The sequence below is a fragment of the Neltuma alba genome, unplaced genomic scaffold, assembly GCF_004799145.2.
Source record: "Neltuma alba isolate B1F8T4 unplaced genomic scaffold, ASM479914v2 tig00012714_pilon, whole genome shotgun sequence".
NCBI classification, from domain to species: Eukaryota; Viridiplantae; Streptophyta; class Magnoliopsida; order Fabales; family Fabaceae; genus Neltuma; species Neltuma alba.
Window position 1 is genome coordinate 363738 of NW_021637140.1, and position 12360 is coordinate 376097.

Consider the following 12360-nt stretch of genomic DNA (forward strand, 5'->3'; position numbering starts at 1 on the left):
ATTTTCCGGAGATTCGCATCTTGACATGACACGAAAGTAAAAGAGTTCGTCTTTTGTTTTGTTTTACTTTTGGTTCCGTTTCTGCATCAAAATTTACATTTTAGCCTAAACAGAATTAGGGTGTGTTTGGTACGAGAAATTTAAAGAGGAAAGGGAGGGGAGGGGAGGGGGAGTGATTTTAATCATTTCTCTTTGTTTCACAACATACAAGTTTTAGAAGGGAAGGGACTCTCCTTCCCTCCCATTCCCTCCATTAAAATCCTTTCGTTCCCCTTCTCTCGTTTAGCCAAACATACCCTTAGTCATTACAATTATAAAGTAATTTTTGACTCGCAAGTCGCAATGTCTTCGTTGTTTTTGATTTTGGAATACAAGAGAGACGACTGACCTTGCAAATCATTTCGTACACATGCACGCACGCTCCTAATTGTCATTATCTACTTTCCTCTTTTTCTTCATATGCAAAGTGAATTTTCATCTTCAAAGATTTTCTCTATACGCAAATGAGCTAAATTAATTCTAAAACAAGATGTGGTAAAATAATCAAATTAAAAGAGAGGGTATAAATTAAAAAACAGAGAGATTAAAATTCATTCGTAACTTTCATTATATTTTTGGGAGAGAATATGGAAATGTAAAACAAGAGATTAATATAACTTGGGAATTATATTGTAGTTAAAGATGCATGGAGGGCAATGGTAGCGTGTACTGATTTATATAATTAAGAAAACATGGCTTTTGTAATTTCCCCTCTTGATTCATAAATTCCAAGAACGTAACGGAGATCACGTATGTTCAGAGCCTCATGCATAAACCAATGTTATTATAGGACTGGAAATTTGTGTCTACCAGCCGCCTATGTAGCTTATTGAATTTTCACCAATAAGTACTTTACTTGTGATGATTATTACGTGCAAATATGCATGAATTTTTTTTTTTGAAGAAATCTTTTCCCACAAATGCATGTAAATACGACAGCAGTTAGTCCTAGTGAAAGAGCTAAGACTACTTAAATAAAATATTTTGGGTTTGAATTTGCATGAATATGAGGAAAAAAGATTTCTTTTAATGATTCATTCTTTGTTATCTATCATGTTTACAGAAGGGTTGAACGTAATAAAACCCTTGAAAGAGGTATTTAGTAGTCTCATCGGATATATATAAGCTCGTAAACAAAAGAATCGTTATTTAGAAGTTTGATAGTTTTGAGACGGTAAAAACATATTAAAACAAATTAAAGAGAGAAGGTAGTTAATTAGGTATTTTGTAATTGTGGTGAAGTGGGCGCGTGAAGGGGAAAAGGGTGGGGAAGTCATGCAGGGCAAAAGCCAGAAAGAAAGAAGTGAGTGGGGAAGGCGAGAAGAGGCCACACCCTAACAAAGGCTCATTCGGTCAGGACACACGACACTAACCCAAACCCAATCCTCCTTTTCCATTTCATTATCATTTAAGTTTCCTCATCACATATATATAATACCACCATCATCATCAAAGTTCATTTGCGCTGGCCTTAGCTTCCCCACCTCATAGCCCTGCCCTTCATCCAAAGCACATAGATACACATCCATTATTATTTATTTACTTAATTAATTCTCCTGAGAGCGCATCAAAAAGAAGCTTATGGGTTAAGAAACACACAGCAACTTCATCCTCAAAACCCTAAAAAGCAATAAAACAAAAAGAGGCCCGCTTATGAGAAACTGCGCAGTTCATATATATAAATACTTAAAAACCTCCTCCTTTATTTTTGCTTCTCTCATTCCCTCCTCCTCTCACTTCCTTTCCATCTCTCTCTAACTCTCCCCTATGATGTGATTCTCTCCTCTCCTCTATCTATCTTTACAAAAGAAAGGCGCCCAGAGCAAGAGCCATGGTTTTTTCTTCCATGCATCCTTATCTTGATCCGGCCAACTGGCATCAACAGGTAAACTTTAAGTGTTTTTCCTTCAAATTCTCCCCACTCCTTACCTTAATTCTATCTTGTATGTGCTTTTTTTTTGTCCAAAAGGCATAATTCTAAAAACAATATTCTTCTCACTTTTGTTTACCTGCTTCCTGAATATACTAACATATTTCATCTCTGCTGCTTCTCCATCTTTTTCTGTTTTTATTAATATCAATTTTGCTTCTTCCTCCTCTTCTATGTTGTTGCAGCAACCCAATCATCAGGTTGGAAGTAGCAGTGGCCCGGGTTCTCAGCTTCTTCCTCCTCCTCCGCCGCCGCTGCCCCCTACTCAGGCTCATGGTGCCAGTGGCTCCGGCTCCATCAGGCCTGGTTCCATGGCTGATAGGGCTCGGATGGCCAACATACCCATGCCGGAGGCGGCGCTAAAATGCCCTCGCTGTGATTCCGCCAATACTAAGTTTTGCTACTTCAACAACTACAGCCTCTCTCAGCCTCGCCACTTCTGCAAGACCTGTAGAAGGTACTGGACTCGAGGCGGGGCCCTTCGAAGTGTCCCGGTCGGTGGGGGTTGCCGGAGGAACAAGAGAAGCAAAGGAAGCAGCTCAAAGTCGTCGCCGGTGAGCTCAGATTGCCACACAGGCAGTGCTAGTTCAACCAACTCAGCGTCTTCCAACAGTGCTTCTGCTGCTGATATAGTTGGCCTTTCGCCTCAGGTTCCATCGCTGAGGTTCTCGGCTCCTTTGCATCAACTCACAGAGTTTGGATCCGGAGAGATGCGATTGAACTATGGTTTGAGTAATTATAGCGCAATTTCAGGTCCAATGGGAGGAGTAGGTGACTTGAGTTTCCATATAGGAAACGCTTTGGCAGGGGGAGCAAGCGGCAGCGGCGGAGGTTTGGAGCAGTGGCGGATGCCACAAACACAACAATTTCCCTTCTTAACTGGTTTGGAAGCTTCGCCTGAATTGTACCAATTTGAAGGTGGAGCTACGGTGCCGGGATATGGCGGCGGCTCAAGTCAACTCCGGCCAAGGGTGCCAACTGGCGTAATAACTCAACTAGCTTCAGTGAAAATGGAAGACCATAATCACCGGGAACCGAATTTTTCAAGGCACTTCTTGGGGATGAATAACAATTCAACAAATCACGAGCAGTATTGGAATACTACAGCCGGTAATTCTAATACTGCTGCTGCTAATTGGACTGACCTTTCCGGGTTTATCTCTTCTTCCGCTACTAGCAGCAATCCGCCATAGGAATAACAAAAGGAAATCTCAGTTCCTTTATGTGCTGAAGCTTCTGGTTTTTTGTTAGTATGGCTTCAATTTCATTAACAAATTAAACTTTAGTACTCCTCAATTTGTCCCGACATCGAGAGAAGAGCTTTCGAGGATGGATGGTGAGTGCTTTGTTTCTTTAATTAAGATCTTATGATTTGGACCAAAAAAGTTAAGATCCTGTGAAAACCCTAGGAATATGTGTTAGTTATTCTTCGTTTAACCTGTTTTTTTTTTTTTCCACTTTAAATAGTTGTAGGTTGCATTGTTAATTATGAGGATGTTAATGTCCAATAGAGTGACTTTATGTGTTCACCAGTCGAATGAATATTTTCATTTGCAGCAGCTAAATATTCTGCTGATGCTCAATTAATGTTGATCACCCCAAATCTCAACTGACTACACAGGTTCTCTTCTTTCTACATGTGTTAGAAATATTGTATTTTGTTGGATGGTTTTATCATAATTTGAGAGGCAATTTGCTGTACTAGTAATTAATCACCACAATCTTGATCAATTAATTGAGCAAATTATTATTATATTCCTTTGGTCCTAAATATAAGACCTATTTTATAGTATAAATTACACTGTAAAATGGATCTTATATTTAGAACTGAAAGAGTAGTATATAATTTATTAATTTTAGTGCAGTACTATGTATATCGATGAATTCTTAATTACATGTGCGTGTGAAGTTTTAACGGGTGCACAACTGCATATCATAATCAATTATCATTAATCGTCTGGTTATAGGACTTTTGATGACACAGTCAAATAGAGCCCCTTGACTAATCTTTCATGATTTCGGGAATTTCACTATAAAATAAGTATTTCGTTGGAAAGGTTTGATTTTGGTCCTTGAAAATTAGATTTGCTGTTCAATTTCTTTCCCTTGATGAGAAAAGTTAATCTAATTAATGACTACAGGAACTTTTCCTCGATGAAAATATGATTAATTAGTTGTTTAATATTCCACTGTAAAAGACCTACAAAGCAATTTAAATGTTACTTTATTCAAACCAAGACCTTTATCGAATGCATCATACTCTAACAATACGCTTTATCTGATAGCAATATGTCTTTAGTTGAAAGTTGTTTCCAGATGACAATGTGTTTTCATCTTTTGAAGTAGTTACTTTAGCACAGCCAGATAAGATAAATAGTTTCTTTGACTAACAAGTAATACTCTTCCGGTCTTTAATATAGGACCTAATTGTTGAGTTGATTTTGGTGCTAAATATAAGACTTATTTATCATATTTATAAATTTTTTCTAAATTACCCCATGGATACTCCCTCAACCATAATTAAATAGAAGAGGGAGGGAAGATATTAAGAAAAATGATTATGGTGTTTTAGGAAAAACATGTCATATTTTTTATTATTAACTAACTTACTAATTTCTTAATTTAATCAAATTAGTTAAATATATTTTATATTAAGGATCGAAGGAGTACTATATCAAGAACGTAATTCAATACATGCAGATTTACTACAAGTATTTTGAAGCTATGGGAATGACGACAACTCTCAAAGGACCACGTCAAACAGCTATTTTAGCCATATAATACTCCTCCGATATTTATATAAGACTATTTAATTAATTTGATTAGATAAATAGTTAACTATAATAAATATGACATGTTTTTCCTAAAATACCTTAATCATTTTTATTATATCCTCCCTCTTCTCATACTTGACTATGGTTGAGAGAATATCAATAAGGGTGATTTGAAAAAAAATAGATATAAGAAATAGGTCTTATATTTAGGACCAAAATTAGTTCCACAATTAAGTCCTATATTAAGGACCAGAAGAATAATAAGTTTTGGAGAGTATAGCATTTCTGTAAAACAATTTACAAATTTATAGGAGTCATTAATTTAAGTAATCTTTTCCTCAAATGCCACATAAAAAGACTTGGCCCATCTTAGAGCAAAGTTAATAATAAAAAGGATGATGGGTATTAATTAGAGGGAAAAAAATGAAAAGATAAAAAGAATTTAGACAAATTAAATTAGTGAAAGTTATTTTATTAGCATGTCTAAATTAGGTAATTTTATTTTGATTATAAAAAACATAAAGTGACTTATAATATAATACTCTTCCGGTCCTTAATATAATACCTATTTAAATAATTTGATTAGATTAAAGAAGTTAGATAAGTTAGTTAATTATAAGAAATATGACATGTTTTTCCTAAAATATCATAATCATCTTTTTAATATCCTCCCTCCCTTCTGCTTGATTATATTTGAGGGAGTATCATAGGAATAATTAAAAAAAATTGATAAATATAAAAAATAGGTTTTATATTTAGGACCAAAATTAATTCGACAATTAGATCCTATATTAAGGACCGGAGGAGTAGTATATAAAATGTAAAATTCAAACCCAGAGTTGGCATTTGTTCATTATTCGTGATGAATAAGAGTAAAAGAGTATAGAAAAGGTTTCTTAAGTTATTTGGTTAGGAAAATTAATTTCTACCAATATATATATGAAAAAAGATCTTGTTGAACGATGCATGGGTTGCTTCTTCAATTCTTCTATATATGATCTCTTTGCTTCGAAAGAGATTAGTTATTGCCTGTTGGTTGGGAATACTTTTAATATTAAAAAAAAAGAGTATTATAATATGGAGTGTATAGTATCCGGAGCAGTTAATTTCATGTTTCCAACACTGAAATTACTTGTTTTTGTCAAAAAATGATGATTGTGATGTTTCATCTCATGCGCAGTCAAAGCTACACTGGTAGAGAAAGTACGGAGAAATTTGTAGCACATCGAGAAATCCTAGTTGTGAGCAACGGTTTGGAGCGGTAATACAAATTCCAATCTTGCTATTTTTATAATCAAATTGGATGAGTAAATTTTGTGTGTGTGTACAGACACACACGACTCCACAGATCAGACATGCATATCCACCTTGAGTTTGGTGACTTCCAACTCTCCATTGGACATAATGTTAAAATCATTAAAGAATTATCATGTTTTTGCAGGAGAGAGGCAAGTTTGTCCCTTTTGTTGTGTGCGCGACACAACAGAGAGAGAGAGAGAGAGAGACAATGATTTTGCAATAATATATATGTGGGAGATGGAGTGAAAGTGAATATTATTAATGTGATGAGTGTATATATGAAAGCTTTTGCCCAATATGGAGGGTAGTGATGAGAGGAATGGGGAGAGAGAGGACAAAGGGAAAGAGCATGAAAAGACGACAAAATGGGCACCCAAATCCAAAGGAAACCTAAAAACATCATGGTAACTTCGAGATCATCAGCATCTTCCTCGATACGGTGGTGGTCGTACTTTAATTTGAGTATGAAAATTTTCCAACTCATTGCCTCCAAAAACCGATAAAGATCACTGCTCAAGAGGGCACGACAGCTGCTTATACATTAGTAATACGAAATAAAATAAGAAGTGTTTGAACATTACAGCTCCAACTAATTAATATCGGCTCTTACGAAAGTAGTGGAAGCGAATGAGAAGGATCGGAGGACATGGAGAAGGAAGCAGTTCTAACTTCTACTTCCAAGGAAGGAAGGATACCTGAGTGTGAGGAAAGCATTTGTGAGACATTCACGTACGTTGCAGGGCGCGTCAATAACTCCGAACCACTTTCGTTGCTTTGTCAGTATCTTTGGACCATAACATGATGATAAAATATACGTTACGTTGGTCCCTGTACGTAATTGATTGGATTGGTCGCCCCCCCGCTCCACTTCTTCCTTTTTTTAAGGATTTGAACGCTCTTTACTATTTCACTTCATCTCATTATTAAATAAACACTAACTAACAGCTCCTCCTAAATGGTTTTACTCACCGCTTAAATACATTTCATCCCAAGCTACATGCATGCCACTCCTAATAAATATATGCTGCTCATGTTCTGCACTTATTTATGTTTCTTCTGTAGAATATATACAAAGATTCTTAGATCTTATCAGAACTCTGGATACTCTACCAAGTCATTCAATTCCAAAACTGATGCGTCACAGGCTCCAATATAATTGGCCACTTGAGTCACTATTCTCTCCGAACGGTCGCATGCAAAAAGAAAATAGTAAATTTAGTCTTGAAGATAGGAGATATATGGAAATAAAAGTGGTATGCAAGAGAATATGTAAAGGACAGGATTATATATGAATAAACTAATATATGCATATAATTAATTTGGAAGAAACATGACTATATAAAAGGAAGAGAAGCATATATGTGGTGGCTGCAGCAGGAGCATGTGGGGAACTCAAATAGAAACTTCGCGGATGCAACCTCATAGTAATGAGGAAAGAGATCTGAGAATGGGATTGGTGGTGTTGGAAAGAAGGGATCTTATCGTTTGATAAACCGAGGAGCGTGTTTGGGGATAAAGTATGTTCTTCACTATTCATTTTATTCAAAACCCACAAAGACATATGCATCGCTACACCGACTCTCGTGCTGCCTTCTGTCCCTCACGCCCAACTACGTATGGCATCTACCTTCTCCAAATATTAATGTAACATTCATTCATTCATATATTCTACCACTAACCAATTAATATCAATATATGTATTCTCAACCTTATACATATATACGCATTGATCTGCACGTACGTACGTGCATGCTTCAACACTCATGATCCAATACTTGCCCAAATTATCGCTATATATATGTTCCTCGCCAATGATCACAAACAAGTAGATTTGATTCTTTTGAATTTAGGTGGGTAGGCTGAGTGAAAATAAAATAAAAAAGGAACAATTATTGAATCTCTAGATTGAGTGAGTGAGTGAGTTGGATGGGTGTACATAGATAGATAATATATTAATGAGTGAAACCAGTTGATGGAATTAGCTAGGATATTGTATACCACATGGACGAGGCAGGGTATGATCTGAGATTTATATGAATGATGCTTCTTTCTCTTTCAACATACATGTGTATACGGCAGCTTTCACTTTCCCTCTCTTGAATTTGGGTGATGAGATTGAAGGAAAAAGAGAGAGTGAGATTCCAAGGCGTCCTCATGAGTCCCCACGTTCTTTCACATGTTCTCAATCATTCTCAGATTCCGATCCCCCCCCCCCCAAAAAAAAAACCTTATTATATATATATATATATATATATATATGTATACTAACATAACAACGTCCATTTTATATCCAACCCCTATTCTTCATTTCAGGCTTCATTTTCAACTCCTTAATTGATTTCTCATCCATTCTCAATCTCTTCTAATTAACTGTCACATACAAACTTTTACATTGCAAATAAGTTAAATGCATTAAAAGATGAGATAAAACGCGTTTGACACTGATCACTTTTTGCTTTTGCCTCTTAAAGAGTAGTGAATGTCATCCGTTTCATTCACGAAATAAAGGAAAGCAATGCCAACGCGCACGGGCCCACTTGCAACGCAGGCCGAGGGACCCACTTCAGATTGTGTTTTTTTATTCATCAAATATATTATTTTAAGCTTAGAATGAGATTATCATCACAACTAGTTTCATGCACAACCTATCTCACATCTTGTATCGTCCAAAGTGATATTGTAATTGTTATCATCAATTCACAGGCAATTGCGGTACAGAAGAAAAATTGGAAAACAATGCATATTAATAGCAATGCAAAAAATGATAGAGAAGAAACAGATGAATGCATGTATTATATAATTTGGTTATGTAATCATTGAATTAATTATATGACAACGATAAGTACAGTAAGGATTAAAGAAGCAGATATGGGAGCAAAAAGGGGGAGAAATTATTGACCAGAAAGTGTGTGTTGTTCTCATTGATTCTCTTTTTGAGAGACCATATGGCATCCTATGGAGGATATGAAGGAGCTTTTATTGTGTTTTTTTTTTTGGGGGCTCGGAAGCCGCTTTTATTACATGTCAATGTAAAATGCTAAAATAATTGTCCTATATTTGCTAAACTTCATTATCTCACTGGATTAACGTGCGGCCATTCTTGTCTCTGCATTTTATTTTCATCGACCCCACATCTCTATTATTTCCCCATCCTTCTTTAATCTGATCGTCAGTTGTTTTCAATGTTTTTAATTTAAGTCATACTAAAAAATAATCAAATTAACATCGAAACCAATTTATAGTGTAATAAGCATCTCCAAGGGAGATTTCTAGCTAAAGGACTCCCATAATACAACAGATTCGAATCTTACAAGACTTTATTGAGACCAAATATCTTATTATATTTTTTGATGAGACATATATATAGTTTATGGCGAATTACTACAACTAAAAAAATTATAGGTCCACCAGTTTTACATTGGCTTGCGAACATTCTCTAATTAAGTAAATAATGAAAGGTTCCTGGCCGAAACAAGAGCTAATTGATTATTATTATTATTAGGTTTTTATGGTGTTTTTAATTTTAACAAGCCTCAAATAAACTAAAAACAGAAGCACGTGTACGAATGCAGAAAAGTAACAAGGCATCTCATGGATATAAATATTAATTTGGAATAAAGTTGTTTGTTCCCGGCATATGCATGCATGTGGTGGAATTAATCCAAACTTGAGAATTAATTAAAAGAAGTTAATTAAATGTAATTAACTGATTTAGATTTTACAACCAGCCATTGCCGCAGTGTGCGAATATGATCAGTGTCTCAATCAGATCTGAGATCACAACTTTGGTTTTGTTGATCTTAATAATTAATTATTTTGTTTCTTGTCGATGATGTATGTCCTTCGTCAGATGTGAATAAATAAACCATTAAAAGGACTTGAATAATAATAGTTAGGTCTAATTAAATGACCCTGACTAAAGATAATTCTATTTAATAGAATTAAAATCATTCCCTTCAATTTTTTTCTTTTCAAAAGCAACATGAGTACACGACTTCGATATAATCGATCATGCAGTGTTAAGTTGAATTATTTCAAAAACCTACAGAATTAATATTATAGTTACGTGTAGATATTTGTTTTCAAATCAATAGATACTGATACATGAAAAGATGACAGCAAATAAGTTATTTTTGTAACTTATTAGCTTTATAAATATATAAAATTTGGGTAACATTAATTACTACTACCTTCGGTCTTAATTATAAGACCTCGTCTGTAGTATACAAATAAAGTCTTATAATTAAGACCGGAGGTAGTGCTATATATGTAGTATTATATATATAATGGATATTTTTTTAAAATAAAACCGTATATAGTGGCGTCAAACATAAAAAGTAAGTAATAACCTCAGCTTAAACATAAATAATATGGATAACGTGGCAGTTTAAAGTGTAACTCTTAAAGCGCTGGCCAAAAAACAAAATTTAAAAGCATATTTTGGCAACGTAAAACTCAACCCCCCATTCCGGTGAAGTCATATCAAATTAATATGGTAAAGAGACAACGCATACATCACAGTAAAATCCAAATTCCAAAAGTGTTCCTTAGTGGTCTGAAACGTGTTGACTGCCTTTAATTAGGATTAACCTAAACATAGGAAAGTTATTTAAAGGTCTATCTAAGCTATAATTACTTTTAAGATTAAAACTATTATCGAACTTTATAAAACATTTTGCAGAATATTATTACATTTTACAAAACTACTCAAACTATTAGTAGTAATTACTTTTAGGAAAAGTAATATAACCTCTCATAAGGTTTGAAGGTCATTATACTTACTGAAAATAGTTAAGATCATTCTTTATCATAGATTATTAAAAAAATGGGGTCATTAGATGATAATTTGCATGGACAGATGCGCAAGTCCAGCTAGTGCAAAGTGCGCTGTCGTGTTGTTCATGCAAAACAAAAAAACAAAATGGATGGATGCCTCAATTATATATGTTGGTCCTCATCCTCGACCAATATCAATATCAATACTACATTAATAAAAGAATAATATGCATGGTGCTGTCTTGTACTACTGTTAAATTCCCTGTGTCTTTAATTAATTAATTCAAGAAAGACCTTAAATTAATTGGTCAATGGATGTAGCTGTCCGTCCGTAATTGAAATGCAAATAGAAATGTGTGCGTGTGTGCGTGTGTGTTTTGTGTGGCGTTTAATTTTTGTCAAATTTCTGAATATATTTTATTTTTGCATGGAAAGGGATTGGAAATGGACGCTTGCTTGATCAACCACTCACTTTGGCTGTCCTTTTCAGCTCTATTTCCTCCTCCCATTAGTATTCATGCATTCACAATTGACTAACCCATCACCAATATTTATTACCATTTTTTAATTGTCACCATGAATATCAAACGGGAATCAAATGTACTTTATTAAAAAGCATAACTTTTTCAAGAAGAAATTATTATGTGGACATGATTCAACACAATTCAAATCGACCGTGAAATTGAGGACAGCGAAGAATTTAATGAAAGCTTCACAATGAAAACCTAACATCCTGACAAGGACTGATACGAACGAGGATGAAACTAGAGATCAGATCAGATGTTCCTTTAATTTGAATAACATTTCGTCGTAGCTTGGTTTGGATGCAGACCGCACCGACCCCATATATACACAGTCCATAACGGGCCTTATTGGATTCAATTAATTAAGCCCATGAACCATGATGTGATCATAGAAGTTGGAAAGTGAAATCACAACTCACAAGACAGCGTGCATAAAGCAGCCACCAATTCGTCATCAACCCCACTCCTGTTGTTAACAATATTGCAGTGCAACAACCCCCCGAGTTTCTCTTTTACTTTTATTACCCTCATTTCATCATTCTCATTATATATATATATATATATATATAATTTGCACTGCAGCTGCTTTATTCTAGGATTTGAATCCATTATCATCCTGCACAAAACCAAAGAAACAATCAGGTCAGCTGTGTTGGAGAAGCTAGAGTGACTTCTCAAGTTTCTCGATCCTAAAGAGTAGCATTATATATTCCCCTCCGAAACATCCAATTTCATTATTCACAAGGCCACAAATTTTGTTATCGGGCCTTACCACTGAACCAAAAAAGAAAAAAGTGAAACTGGTTGGAAAATGGAGGCTGACGACGTCCCAAATATGTCCGATCCGCACGGGCAAGGTGCAATTTCAAGTATAAAATGGAAAGGAATAATGGGCAGTCTTGTACATTTGCTCAGCGTAGGGCTTGTCAATTTGATTTTCCCCTTATAAGTTAACCTTCTCCTCTCGTAACACCAGTTACAAATATGAAACATAGAGTCAAGCATCGACGGAATTACT

At 35.1% G+C, this 12360-nt stretch overlaps 1 protein-coding gene across 1 annotated transcript; it reads left to right on the forward strand.

Annotated features, from left to right (window-relative positions):
* Positions 1 to 1787: 1787 nt before the first annotated feature.
* On the forward strand, positions 1788 to 3552 carry LOC114730185 (dof zinc finger protein DOF5.1). Its single transcript, XM_028917219.1, has 2 exons — positions 1788 to 1924; positions 2155 to 3552. The coding sequence occupies exons 1-2, from the start codon at positions 1871 to 1873 to the stop codon at positions 3160 to 3162; spliced, it is 1062 nt and encodes a 353-aa protein (XP_028773052.1). The 5' UTR covers positions 1788 to 1870; the 3' UTR covers positions 3163 to 3552.
* Positions 3553 to 12360: the final 8808 nt, after the last annotated feature.

Bases quoted from the DNA above. Each gene is read 5' to 3' on its own strand.
- LOC114730185 (XM_028917219.1), top strand. From the start codon at position 1,871: ATGGTTTTTTCTTCCATGCATCCTTATCTTGATCCGGCCAACTGGCAT. The intron at 1,925-2,154 runs GTAAACTTTAAG...ATGTTGTTGCAG, and splicing joins CGGCCAACTGGCATCAACAG to CAACCCAATCATCAGGTTGG.